Source organism: Taudactylus pleione, unplaced genomic scaffold (assembly GCF_031769625.1).
Source record: "Taudactylus pleione unplaced genomic scaffold, aTauple2 ptg000573l, whole genome shotgun sequence".
In the NCBI taxonomy this organism is placed as follows: Eukaryota; Metazoa; Chordata; class Amphibia; order Anura; family Myobatrachidae; genus Taudactylus; species Taudactylus pleione.
The window spans coordinates 1,575,934-1,590,354 of record NW_028284975.1 but is presented as its reverse complement, the minus strand read 5'-3'; the positions used below and the strand labels follow the sequence as shown (position 1 = coordinate 1,590,354).

Below are 14,421 nucleotides of genomic sequence, written 5' to 3'. Positions count from 1 at the left end.
ATACTCCCCCTCACTGACAAGAGCAGGGTGCTGCACTGTAGAATTAATTCTACAGTGCAGCACTTGGCTCCTGTCACTCGGGGAGCCGACCAGCATTCCACACAGGGACCTCCTGTACCCCCGCTTTCTCCCCCAAGTACTAGGCACGGGGTTCGGGATATGTGACCACACCTCCTTCTCACATGGTCACGCCCATTCTTGTGTGGCCACTCCCAGTTTTCATCCCTCCACACACTGGGTGACACTGCCAAGGAGCCTTCCCCATCAATAACAAATTCATACCACTTAAACCACTTTACTAGTGGAAAGGAAGTTGAGAAGGAATATGGGATACCTAGAGTCTCCATATGAAAAGTATACTGGATTTTACATAGGATTTTATGCATTGACGGGGAAGATGAGCATTTCCAATTTTGCAGAATGGTGGCTCTAGTGGCAATCAATATATGGCCTAGAAGATATCGATCAGGTTTAGGCAAGTCTGAGGGGTATCGTATATAGAAATGGGATTGGAAGGCCAACTCAGGCAAACACACATTAAGGACTTTATAGGCCAAGCAGAAGATCTCTCGCCACATCAACTGTATTTCTGGGCATTCCCAAAATAAATGAAAAATATCTCCTGGCTCCACGCAAGTCCAACAACAATATTTCGACTAAGAGGGCCATATCATATATAGAGGTTAGTGGGTGTAACATATAGGCTGTTTAGTAACTTGAATTGCATCTCCAAAATTTCTCCAAAAATGTAAACCCAGGTTGACCCGTTCACACAGAAAAGGCAAATTACTGGGACCTTTTCTCTGTCTGAAAAGGCTATTAGAGAACTGGTGACCTGTAAATCAGATTCCCATCGAAGTTGTGCAATGGATTTAATCATAGCCTCGTCCTCCATAGGAAGTGAGTACCAAAATGTCACGGCACCCCTAGAGTTACCTTTCTCGACAGTTTGGATGGAATGGCAGGTGGGGGAAGACTCAGTGAGCCAGATACCTTAAGCATACTAGAAACCCAGTAACCAATGCACATATAAGTAAATCATTTCCCAGTGGGCAGATTATATTGTGCTTGGAGGTGAGAAAAGGGAACACAGAATTATTACACAAAATCTCAGAATTTGTAATGATACCACATGGGAACCATAGAGACTTTAAAGTCTGGAATCAAATGGGAAAGGGCTTTCAGGATGAAGTGGCGGGTAGGTAAGACTTTTACAGGAGACCACGGTGGCTCTAAGAGAGTCCAGTATAGCTCTTGGAAAGTTAGGTAATAGCGGGCGGAGTTGTCTAGGAATCCAAACTAACTCACATAGTGGAAAGTGTGGTACTAAGGCTCTTTCCAAATCTACTCATGGTTTCAAATTGGGAGGTAAGGTCCAGTCACTAATTTGTGCTACCAAGCACGTGTATTGGGATGCTAACAAGTCAGACTTCCTACATGTTTGAACCACGTTAGGCAGTGGTGAGCTATCCATGGCATCTTGCCTTTCCATATATAAGTCAGAATAAATTTATGTATCTGACCAATATTATGTTGTGGGTCGACAAAAAGGGATAGTGCGATACAGGTTCATTAGTTTTGGTAAGATCATCATCTGAAATGCCGCCAATCTACCAAGCCAGGAGACCTCAAAGCCCATCCAGCTTTTAAGAGTCCAGCAATATGACCAAGAATGCGGTTGTAATTAATCTCTGCAAAATACAACTGACTATTTGGAATATTTATACTCAAATATAATATTATTTATTTATTATTTATATAGGGTTTTGAGACGAGATAGGGCCACACTTGATATACAGTATGGAAGGGCAATGCCTCTGTTTTTGTAGTATTCAATTTATATAAGGAGGCTGCACTATAACTATCAACAACTCTGTAAAGCAGGCAGGGAGGTCTCTGGGCTGGTGACAAATAATAATACATCATCAGTAAATAAGCATAACTTGTGTGTAGTTGTGGCCACAACTATACCAGGAAAGGCCGATAAATTTCGTATAGCAGTTTCAAAGGGCTCAATAGCCAATATATACATTAAAGGTGAAAGGGGACACCCCTGTCTCATGTCATTTGAGATAGGGAAGGGAAACCATTACTCAAAACCTAAGCAGTTGTGTTACTATACAGTGAAGATATTGATGACAGTATTTCTCACTGCAAACCAATGGTTGCCAGCATTCCAGTGTAGATGATCAAACGTCTTCTCTGCATCCAAAGAGAGGAGGAAAAACTCCTGCCTCCTTCTTGCTAGCGGTTCACCTAAAGCAAAAACTGAGTGTGTTATCAGAAGACTGTCACCCTCGGACAAAACACCCCTGGTCTGTATGGATAAGTTGAGGTATTAAGGGGGAAAGTCGGTTTGCTATCAATTTAGCATCAATTTTCACATCACTAAGGAGAGCAATGGGTCTATAGTTCTAACACAAAAAGGGGGTCTTTCCCTGGTTTAGGTTTTGTAATAATCTGTGCCTCCAGCATTTCAGCGGGGCAATAGCCATGTTCAATGGTGGAATTAAAAAGAGCAGTAAGAGATAAATTTACTAAAGTGAGAATTTTTAGAACTAGAGAAGTTGCCCATAGCAACCAATCAGATTTTAGATATTATATTCTAGAAGGTGTTAGTTAAATGTCAAGTAGAATCTGATTGGTTGCTTTGGACAACATCTCCACTTCTAAACACTCAACTTTAGTAAATATACCCCTAAGAGTGGGGGCAATTTCAGATACAAATTGTTTATAAAAAGAATTGGTAATTCATCCAGGCCAGTCGCCTTCCCTTGTAGGTAGTGACTTAATTGAGAATCTCAGTGTCTGACCATGGGCCATTGAAGAATTTTATATCGTCAGCCTCCAGACTAGGGAGTTGTAAAGTCTCTAGAAATGAGGAAATAAGGGCTGGCAGAGTCCATATTCAAACTATATAGTTTCTCATAATAATGAGCAAATGCATCAGCTATTGCTGAAGGATTAACCAGTTTCTGCCCATCTGGAGAATGAATAGTCTTAAACCTATTCCTAGTCTGCCGCATGCAGAGTTTACGAGCAATGAATTTTCGGATTTATTGCCCAGAGTACAAAACTTTGGTCAGAGCTCCTCGCAAACGGGTCATAAATAATTTTTTAAGATAATTCCCTCTTGAGGAGGCAAGAAGGTCTAGCACGTTTAGGGATTCTACTTGTGCAGATGCTTTTCCAAGTCAGAGTGTTGTTGGAGATAGAGGCCGGCATTCTATTAGCAGAGAAATTTTTTGGGATGCAAAAAACTGTTTTTTTTTGGCGATTTACGGATGTTTTTTGCCCATTTTTTTTCGTGATAGCCAATTAAACCCCGTTTTTTACATCAGAAAACGTTCTGTTTATCTCACGAAAACACATAGGATTCGCGAATAGTCACAGACCTATGTACTGTCACTGCCGTAATCGCGGGTAGATCCTCGTGAGGTTTGGGGTTCCCACTTTCTGAGGATTTCAGCCCTGGGCTGACCAGTTTGGGACTGGTTAATGCTTTGGCAGGGGCCTACACTGTGAGTCCCCCTGCTATGCCATTACTATCCTGGCTGATTCAGCCCGGTGCTAGTTGTAAAAAAAATCGGGGGAACGCAGTCTTAACCCCCAATTTCCATGGCCAAACCAGGCTGAAAGGTCCAAGGCTGGTTATGGACTTAGGGGGGACCACAAGACATTTAAATGCATTTTTAAAACTTTCTGTTATTTTGCCCTAAGAAGCTTCCAGAGATCAAGGTGATCTGTACAGTGCTTCTACCAAACTCGTCTGCCTTAGACAGGTCTATTGTTTGGGTGGTCAGTCTGTTGGTTTGTTGTTCATTTTTGGCCTCTTTTTAAATCAACTGTTAGTATATCCAAGGATCTTGTAATTGTCTATGTAAAAGTACCGATGTTTAGTTGATTTTTGGATTTGGTCGGGAATCAGTTTTATAGTTGATTTTAGTCAGTTTTGCCTTTATTAAATCTTTAATTTGCAAAAAATTTAAAATTGACTACATATAGAATAAAAACACAAAATCAACCAAAACCAACCTTTGGTAATAATACCCAGTAAGCTTTGACTAATGGATTCCAATATGTTTTTATGAACATAAGGATTTAAAGTATCTTGAAGTTTACCTAAGCTAGAAATACTGTACACATACAGTGGGTGTAGGATGGAAGAAAATAACAGCTTCTTTGAATGACTGCTTTTGATTTTTGACATATTCATACAATGACATTAAGTACACTACATGGCCTAGAGTATGTAGACAACCCTTCCGAATAGTGTTTGTGGGCAGTTCAGGAAACTCCCATTGCTAACACATGCATAATAGCAAGCATACAGCCATGCATTCTTCATAGTCATAAAATTAGCAGTAGAATGCCGCACAGTGATGATGTCACCGCACAGTACCCTTCCACCCTATCAATCACTAAGAGCAACTGCATCATGGGACTCCATCTACAGGCAGCTGGGAGAGCCTGAGAGGAATGAAACTGAGACGGTAAGTATTACCCCACTTCCCACTGGCCCAGGGTGTTTTCAATCCAGTTATACCTGGGATTTAATGATTATAATCCCAGGTATTTATGGGACTCAAAAACGGTTGGGATCCCGAGATTGGGAATCCTGGGATTGGCTTCCCTAGCTGCAACACTCACTACAGAGTTTCTGTCAGGGTTCAGCCTAGGATCGGCCTCTCTCACCTACTTGCCGGCTTCCCCTGACTTCCTTGCGGTCAGACGTCTGGTGCAGTGATGGATGTGGGGCTGAGTATTCTGCCTTAATTGCTTTTTTGGAGCTTCCATGGTCGGCTGTGTGTGCTGGGGATCGGAGTTCCCATCATGGGCGCCGCCATGACAGTTCCTCTCATGACAGTACTCCTAACCTATGGTAGCATGATTTCAGTCAGCTGATGCTGTGCTCCAGTAATCTGCTATCCCTGGGTATAAATCCCCCTCCAGAACTCCAGGAAGATGCTGTTCAACTTTGTTATTCCAAGTGCCTGTGTTACTCCCACTGTTGCTTTGTGCTAAATCCTTCAGCGTGTTGCTTCAGCCTGCTCACAGTTTCCCAGTTTCCTGTATTAGCTTTCATGCTAAACCTTACTCTGAGACTTTAGCTTTCTCACAGTACTTTAGTGTTTCATGTCCCTTCCCTGTGTGTCTTTGTATATGTGCTGCTAATTCTATTGCAGCTTTCCTGTGGCTATTACCCTGTATCACTGAAGTGTCAGATTACCTACTGGTATTAATTAGCTCACAGCTGGACCCCCCAGCACATGTCTGTGTCAATCTGCTCTGTGTCTTGTCAGTGCAAATCTGCACTTGCAGTTAGCACTCTCCCAGTGTATGCCTATCTTCTCTATATGTCTTGTCTGTGCAATCTGCACCTGCATATATAATTATTCCCAGTATTTTGCCTTTGCCCAGTACCAGCATTTCTAGCTCTCCCAGTATTTTGCCTTTGCCCAGTAACAGCATTTCTAGCTCTCCCAGTATTTGGCCTTTGTCCAGTACCACATTTCTAGCATTCCCAATATATTCCTTGAGTCCACTCTACTCTTGTATGTGCAATCCCTAGTATATGTTGTGTTTTCCTGCATATTTAGCAAACTCCAGTACCTGCCTGTATTCACATCTCCCTGAGCTGCTGAGCTAGTCAGCTCCTGGATTTCTTAGTGATTCTTAGTAATTTCTCAGTAATCTCATGCAAGCCGGTGATCAGGATTTCTAATTGTGTTCCAGTGTATCTCCAGTGTTCTAGCAATAACTTAACGTAATATAGTTCTGGTCTTCTGCCATTCCCAGGTACCTGTCCAGAGGGCCGCGACCTGCTCACTTGGTGCAGCGGAAAACCAAATCCCAATTGGAGGGGTCACTGGAGAAAACCACCAAGTGAGTTAGACTCCGCGCCTCTGGGAAGGTCTAGCCAAACCTGGGTTCGGCCGCATATAGGAGACCTAGCCACAGTCACTCCGATAGTCACCTGAACCCCCCGGCTCACTGTCCTCCACAGAGGATCACTTTCACCGGATTGTGACAGTTTGAACAGCCTAATATGCAAGCCGCCGGGTTCCAGGTTGAAGCAGGTTTTCAAGAATTACTCTCTCGTGTGTCTGCACAGGAGACAGCTTTGCAATCCGTCAGACAGCAGCTGCAAGAACTCTCTAGTCAAATGACGGTTATTCATTCAGTTCTAGCTGCTTTGTCCCCAGACACACCACAAGTTCCGCCAGTGAATTCTCCACAGTTTCGTTCCGAAGTTTCAATTACCCCTACAGATGAAAAATTTTCTGTGCAAGCTAGTGAACCTCTCAAGTGTCCTCTGGTTCCCCAATTTCCTGATATTCGTGACCCTGAACCTTTCAAGAGTTTCCACTGGCTTCTAGAACAACTACAAAATCTCCGTCCCAAAATTTTTCAAGTTATTTCCAAGCTTTCTAGTACTACTCCTGACTTGACTAACAGCTTTTCCAAGCAAACTAAAGTAAAGCATCAAAGTTACCTGCGCCCTAAACTTACTGAGGTTGAACGTCAGCGACACCGGGAACTGCATCTGTGTTTATATTGCGGTTATGACGATCACTTTCTTAAGGACTGTACTCTGCGCCCACTGAGAAGTGGTGACAAGTGTGTGACTCCTAATGTCTGCATTTTCATTTCTCCCCATCATCCATCAGTGATTCCCGTTTCTTCAGTTACAGATAAGGAGGTGATGTCCACTAAGCAAGAGAAAGTTCTTGTTTCAAGTTCTTCACCCCAGGATGGGGTTCCCAGTGTAATACCCCAAGAGGGGATTTCCAGTGTTACGTTTCAAGAGAAAGTCCTTATTTCAAGTTCTTCACCCCAGGACAAGGGTCCAAGTATCTTACCCCAGGATGTGTTATACCCCAGGAGGAGATTTCAAGTGTTACGTTTCAAGGGAAAGTCCTTATTTCAAGTTCTTCACCCCAGGAGGGGGTTTGAAGCTTCGCACCCCAAGAGGGGGTTTCAGTTTCCTCACCCCAGGAGGGTATTTCAAGTGTCTCACCCCAGGATGGGGTTCCCAGTGTTGTGCCCCAAGGGAGAATTTCAAGTGTTATTCTCCAAGATGGGACCTCAAGTGTCTCACCCCAGGATGGGGTTCCCAGTGTTATACCCCAGGAGGGGATTTCAAGTGCCTCATCCCAAGATGGGATTCCCAGTGTTAAACCCCAGGAGGGGATTTCAAGTGCCTCATCCCAAGATGGGGTTCCCAGTGTTATATCCCAGGAGGGGAATTCAAGTGCCTCATCCCAAGATGGGGTTCCCAGTGTTATACCCCAGGAGGGGAATTCAAGTGTCTTACCCCAGGATGGGGTTCCCAGTGTAATGCCCCAAGATGGGGTTCGTGGTGTTATTCCCCTGGATGGGACTTCAAGTGTCTCACCCCAGGATGGGATTTCTAGTGCCATCCCCCAGGGGGGATTTCGAGTATTACATTTCCGAAGAAAAGTTCAAGTGTCTTACCCCAGGAGGGGTCTCAAGTCTTGTACCCCAAGAACAAGGGTTTCCAAGTGTTACTCCCCAAGGCGGGGGTTCAAGCATCATACCTCCAGAGGAGGTTTCTAGTTATGTACCCTGGCAGGGGGTAGCAAGTCTCATAGTCCAGGGGAAAGTCTCAAGTTTTACATCTCAAAAAGGGATTTCAAAATCTGTATCCCAAGGAAAGATCTCCGGTTCTTTACTCAAGGAAGAATCTTCTAGTGTTGTGTCAAAGTCAAATGCTTTAGTGCCCAATCCGTTAAGAGGTTCACAAGATGATGCTACCACTACATTTAAAGGTATACCTCAGGATCCATCTGATGTTTCTATGTCCATTTTTTTTGATGGAGATATAACGCAGTATTATGCTTTGGTGGATCATTTCATCGCTATTATGAAATCCTCTCCATGGTCTGAAATCAAGCCTACTAATGTAGTAAAATTTATAATTTCATCTTTCCTAGGTAAAGCTTGGGACTGCGTTGAGCCTATTTATGATTCAAAGGATCCGATGCTGTCAGATTTAGTAGCCTTTTCTGCGGCAGTCATTAAAGAATTTGGTCTAACTTATCCTTACAGTTCTCTCGAGGATCCTCATCTCAACAAAGTCTCCAGTTCTGGGGTACCACCCTCTGCTATTAAGCTCAGATGCATTTCTTTGAGTCCTTCTCAAAAAGATCCAGTACAAAAACAACCTGTCCAGAAGGATAAGACGCAAGGAGGCATAAGGATGATGAATTATAACACAGATTCTGACTATGATCCTGAGTACGATGAAAAAACAATTTCGGTAGTTCCCATGAAAGACACTTTGCAACTTAAGTCTTCTTCTTCTTCAAGTGGTTCGAAAAAGTCTCGGAAAAAGAAGAAGAATCGATGACTTCCTGGTGACCAACCTTTCTTGGACCAAGTTGACTATTTCTTCCAATTATTAGTCTCAGAATCCATCTGGTATTGGGAACCTTGTTCTTCTAAATTTTCCAGTTCTTATTGTATCTTCAATCAAGATTTTCGAGTTTCCTGTGTTTTTCAAATATATATATATTTTTTTGTGTCTTTCTGAGGAGCTCCAGTTGAGCCTTTATGGGTGTTTGGTGCCCACCCTAAAAGGAGGGGGTACTGTCAGGGTTCAGCCTAGGATCGGCCTCTCTCACCTCCTTGCTGGCTTCCCCTGACTTCCTTGCAGTCAGACGTCTGGTGCAGTGATGGTTGTGGGGCTGAGTATTCTGCCTTAGGTGCTTTTTGCGAGCTTCCCTGGGTGGCTGTGTGTGCTGGGGATTGGAGTTCCCATCATGGGCGCCGCCATGACAGTTCCTCTCATGTGACAGTACTCCTAACCTATGGTAGCATGATTTCAGTCAGCTGATGCTGTGCTCCAGTAATCTGCTACCCCTGGGTATAAATCCGCCTCCAGAACTCCAGGAAGATGCTGTTCAACTTTGTTATTCCAAGTGCCTGTGTTACTCCCACTGTTGCTTTGTGCTAAATCCTTCAGCGTGTTGCTTCAGCCTGCTCACAGTTTCCCAGTTTCATGTATTAGCTTCCATGCTAAACCTTACTCTGAGACTTTAGCTTTCTCACAGTACTTCAGTGTTTCATGTCCCTTCCCTGTGTGTCTTTGTATATGTGCTGCTAATTATATTGCAGCTTTCCTGTGGCTATTACCCTGTATCACTGAAGTGTCAGATTACCTACTGGTATTAATTAGCTCACAGCTGGACTCCCCATCACATGTCTGTGTCAATCTGCTCTGTGTCTTGTCAGTGCAAATCTGCACTTGCAGTTAGCACTCTCCCAGTGTATGCCTATCTTCTCTATATGTCTTGTCTGTGCAATCTGCACCTGCATATATAATTATTCCCAGTATTTTGCCTTTGCTCAGTACCAGCATTTCTAGCTCTCCCAGTATTTTGCCTTTGCCCAGTAACAGCATTTCTAGCTCTCCCAGTATTTGGCCTTTGTCCAGTACCACATTTCTAGCATTCCCAATATATTCCTTGAGTCCACTATACTCTTGTATGTGCAATCCCTAGTATATGCTGTGGTTTCCTGCATATTTAGCAAACTCCAGTACCTGCCTGTGTCCACATCTCCCTGAGCTGCTGAGCTAGTCAGCTCCTGGATTTCTTAGTGATTCTTAGTACTTTCTCAGTAATCTCATGCAAGCCGGTGATCAGGATTTCTAATTGTGTTCCAGTGTATCTCCAGTGTTCTAGCAATAACTTAACGTAATATAGTTCCAGTCTTCTGCCATTCCCAGGTACCTGTCCAGAGGGCCGCGACCTGCTCACTTGGTGCAGCGGAAAACCAAATTCCAATTGGAGGGGTCACTGGAGAAAACCACCAAGTGAGTTAGACTCCGCGCCTCTGGGCAGGTCTAGCCAAACCTGGGTTCGGCCGCAAATAGGAGACCTAGCCACAGTCACTCCGATAGTCACCTGAACCCCCCGGCTCACCGTCCTCCACAGAGGATCACTTTCACCGGATTGTGACAATTTCAAGCTGCCTCTAGAAGCAACATCAGCAGAAGAACTGTTTATCAGGAGCTTCGTGGATTAAGGTTTTATCACTGAGCAGATGCAGACAAGCCACATATTGCTCTGCACAATACCAAACATCGGCTGGAGTGCTGTAAAGCATGCTGCCATTGAATTCTAGAGCAATGGAAAACTGTTCTCTGGAGTGACGAATGTCACTTTACTATCTGGCAGTCAGATGGACTATTCTGTGTTTGGTGGCTCCAGGAGAATGAGAAGTGAAGATAACTTGCACCAATGGAGGTTAGTCATATGCAGCTCAAACATCTAGATCTCATCCAATAAATTCCTAGAAGATAGGGAATCAAATTGGGAGGACCATCCTTGTAGACAATATTTTGTCTAGGAACACCCTAGCACTCTAGATTATTTAGGTCCTTATACCACTCTGTAATGAGATAACAGGACTTTATTCCCTTGCTCTTAAACCGATGGACATTGAGATTATAAATTAATGTCCAAGGTGAATAACACATTTATAAAGGGTTGTTTTTTAGTGTAAAATAACTCAAACATCTTGGAGACTAAAGCCTGGATCCAGGAGAACGCTTGCTGCCTGAAAGTGTACTGTAACCGTAAATTTGTGTGGAGGAGAAATAATGGACTGAGGCGCTCATCATGGTTTGGTAATGTTACAGCCCTTATCTCTACCCCATCGAACACTATTGGGATGAGTTGGAATGCAGAATCTTATGGCCCAACTTTTGTGCCTTACCTCACTAATTCTCATATGGCTGAATAGATGCGAAACCCTGCAGCCAAATCTAGTGGAAAGCCTTCCCAGAAGAGTGGATGATGTTGTATTAGCAAAGGGGGACCAACTCAGTATTAACACTAATGGTTTTGGTATGATATAATCAACAGGTAACATATGGGTTTGATGTTCTGGTGTCCACATTAAAGCAATGATTTACAAAGTCATTATATATGTTGGATGTTATAGGTATAAAAAAATGTTGTTTCCTAATTTTATCAGCCTGCCACTATCAGCCTCCGTTCAGTGTTGTGTGTGGCAAACGTATGTTCTCTGCATGCAGAATGCCTTCATGTAATTTACCTCATGAGTGACGAGCGAGATATCACATTTCTGAAGAGCACTGATAGCAATGCTGCTGACAGGACCCTGCCCAGATTCAGAATATTTCAACAGCAATGGAATCCCTTCCGGCAGATTGGCATTTTTCAGGGCTAAAAGGTACATCTTCACATCAGAAGGTTTATCTGCCTTTTGTAAACCATCCAAGATTAATTTCTTAGCTTCCACAACTGCCTGTAAAGTAAACAATACCAATTATATAGCATTACAACATTCTGTGTAGGGTATCCATGTTTCCTACCCTCTCTATCAGTTTTACTACATGTTTTGGTGTTCTCAACTAACACCTAACAGATAGGGTAGTGTGACCAGTGCCATGAGACAGGGCACCGAAGGGCAGGGGGCGCTGTTTGGGCCTGTCAATTTTCCTGTTTATTATCATTCTCACTTGTAGCTTCCTCTTCTTTTATCCCCAGCATCTCCTGGCTGCCTCTATCTCTTCCCTGGCCCTTCACCATGAGGCCATGGCCCTTTTTCAGGTGCACTATCTTATGTCCCTATTTAAAAAATGGGAGGGGGGCGCCAATGCTCTCTCTGGCACAGGGCACCAAAAAGTCTAGTTACAACTAGGGGTGTGCACCGGCCACTTTTCGTGTTTTGTGTTTTGGTTTTGGATCTGGATCTTTCTTCGTGTTTTGGATCTGGATTGGTTTTGCCAAAACCACCCTTGCGTGTTTTGGGTTCTGGGTTTTGTGTTTTGGATCTGTATTTTTTTGAAAAAAAGCATAAAACAGCTAAAATCACAGAATTTGTAGGTTTTTCTGCTCCTATGCTATTATTAACCTCAATAACCTTAATTTCCACTCATTTCCAGTCTATTCTGAATACCTCACACCTCACAATAGTGTTTTTATGTCCAAAAGGTTGCACCGAGGTAGCTGGATGACTATGCTAAGCGACACAAGTGGGCGGCACAAACACGTGACCCATCTAGGCGTGAAACTGCAGTGGCAGACAGGATGGCATTGAAAAACTAGGCCCCAAACTGTACATAATGCAAAGAAAAAAAAGAGGTGCAAGATGGAATTGTCCTTGGGCCCTCCCACCCACCCTTATGTTGTATAAACAGGACATGCACACTTTAACAAACCAATCATTTCAGCGCCAGGGTCTGCCACACAACTGTGGCTGAAATGATTGGTTCGTTTGGGCCCCCACAAAACAAGCTGGCAATTTATCTGTCCCTGCACAAACTGGCTCTACGGAGGCAAGATGTCATCCTCATCCTCCTCATCCACCGATTCCTCACCCTCTTCAGTGTGTACATCCTCATCCTCACAGAGTATTAATTCGTCCCTGCTGGAACCACAGGTCCCTCTGTACGTTCTGGAGGCTGGTCTCCCTGGAAGAGTTGATAATTAATTTTATGAACATCATCTTCTCCACATTTTGTGGAAGCAACCTCCTACGCCTTTCGCTGACAAGGTTCCCGGCTGCACTAAACACTCTTTCGGAGTACACACTGGAGGGGGGGCAACTCAGGTAAAATAGAGCCAGTTTGTACAGGGACCTCCAAATTGCTTCTTTTTCCTGCCAGTACAGGTACGGACTGTCTGACATGCCTACTTGGATGCTGTCACCGATGTAATCCTTTAACAGACAGACGCACGCTTGTCGCTGCTGCTTTGAGGATTCAAGTGCGGCTACAGCCCACACAATTCACAAAGACAGAAAAAAAAAAGAATATTTTTATTGTTTGTGGAGCACACTTTGAGGGTTACACCACCCTTTAACAGACAGACGCACGCTTGTCGCTGCTGCTTTGAGGATGCAAGTGCGGCTACAGCCCACACAATTCACAAAGACAGAAAAAAGAAGAAGAATATTTTAATTGTTTGTGTAGAACACTTTGAGGTGTCACCACCCTTTAACAGACAGACGCACGCTTGTCGCTGCTGCTTTAAGGATGCAGGTGCGGCTACAGCCCACACATTTCACAAAGACCAAAAAAAAAAGAACAATATTTTAATTGTTTGTGTAGAACACTTTGAGGTGTCACCACCCTTTAACAGACAGACGCACGCTTGTCGCTGCTGCTTTAAGGATGCAGGTGCGGCTACAGCCCACACAATTCACATAGACAGAAAAAAAAAGAACAATATTTTAATTGTTTGTGTAGCACACTTTGAGGGTGTCACCACCCTTAAAGCAGCAGCGACAAGCGTGCGTCTGTCTGTTAGAGGATGCAGGTGCGGCTACAGCCCACACAATTCACATAGACAGAAAAAAAAAGAACAATATTTTAATTGTTTGTGTAGCACACTTTGAGGGTGTCACCACCCTTTAACAGACAGACGCACGCTTGTCGCTGCTGCTTTGAGGATGCAAGTGTGGCTACATCGCACACAAGTCACAAACACATTAAAAAAATAGTTTTTTATTTTTTGGAACACTTTGAGAGTTACACCACCCTTTAACAGACAGACGCACGCTTGTCGCTGCTGCTTTAAGGATGCAGGTGCGGCTACAGCCCACACATTTCACAAAGACCGAAAAAAAAAGAACAATATTTTAATTGTTTGTGTAGAACACTTTGAGGGTGTCACCACCCTTTAACAGACAGACGCACGCTTGTCGCTGCTGCTTTAAGGATGCAGGTGCGGCTACAGCCCACACAATTCACAAAGACCAAAAAAAAAAGAACAATATTTTAATTGTTTGTGTAGCACACTTTGAGGGTGTCACCACCCTTTAACAGACAGACGCACGCTTGTCGCTGCTGCTTTAAGGATGCAGGTGCGGCTACAGCCCACACAATTCACAAAGACAGAAAAAAAAAGAACAATATTTTAATTGTTTGTGTAGCACACTTTGAGGGTGTCACCACCCTTTAACAGACAGACGCACGCTTGTCGCTGCTGCTTTAAGGATGCAGGTGCGGCTACAGCCCACACATTTCACAAAGACCAAAAAAAAAAGAACAATATTTTAATTGTTTGTGTAGCACACTTTGAGGGTGTCACCACCCTTTAACAGACAGACGCACGCTTGTCGCTGCTGCTTTAAGGATGCAGGTGCAGCTACAGCCCACACAATTCACAAAGACAGAAAAAAAAAGAACAATATTTTAATTGTTTGTGTAGCACACTTTGAGGGTGTCACCACCCTTTAACAGACAGACGCACGCTTGTCGCTGCTGCTTTAAGGATGCAGGTGCGGCTACAGCCCACACAATTCACAAAGACAGAAAAAAAAAGAACAATATTTTAATTGTTTGTGTAGCACACTTTGAGGGTGTCACCACCCTTTAACAGACAGACGCACGCTTGTCGCTGCTGCTTTGAGGATGCAGGT

General features: G+C 43.7%; 1 protein-coding gene across 1 annotated transcript in view; it reads right to left on the bottom strand.

Moving 5' to 3' along the window:
- MTTP (microsomal triglyceride transfer protein) overlaps positions 1-14,421 on the bottom strand; it is a 161,546-nt gene that overhangs the window by 47,687 nt on the left and 99,438 nt on the right. The window contains exon 11 of the mRNA XM_088453208.1: positions 11,089-11,301. Coding sequence (XP_088309334.1) covers positions 11,089-11,301 — 213 coding nt within the window. The remainder of the gene's footprint in view (positions 1-11,088; positions 11,302-14,421) is intronic.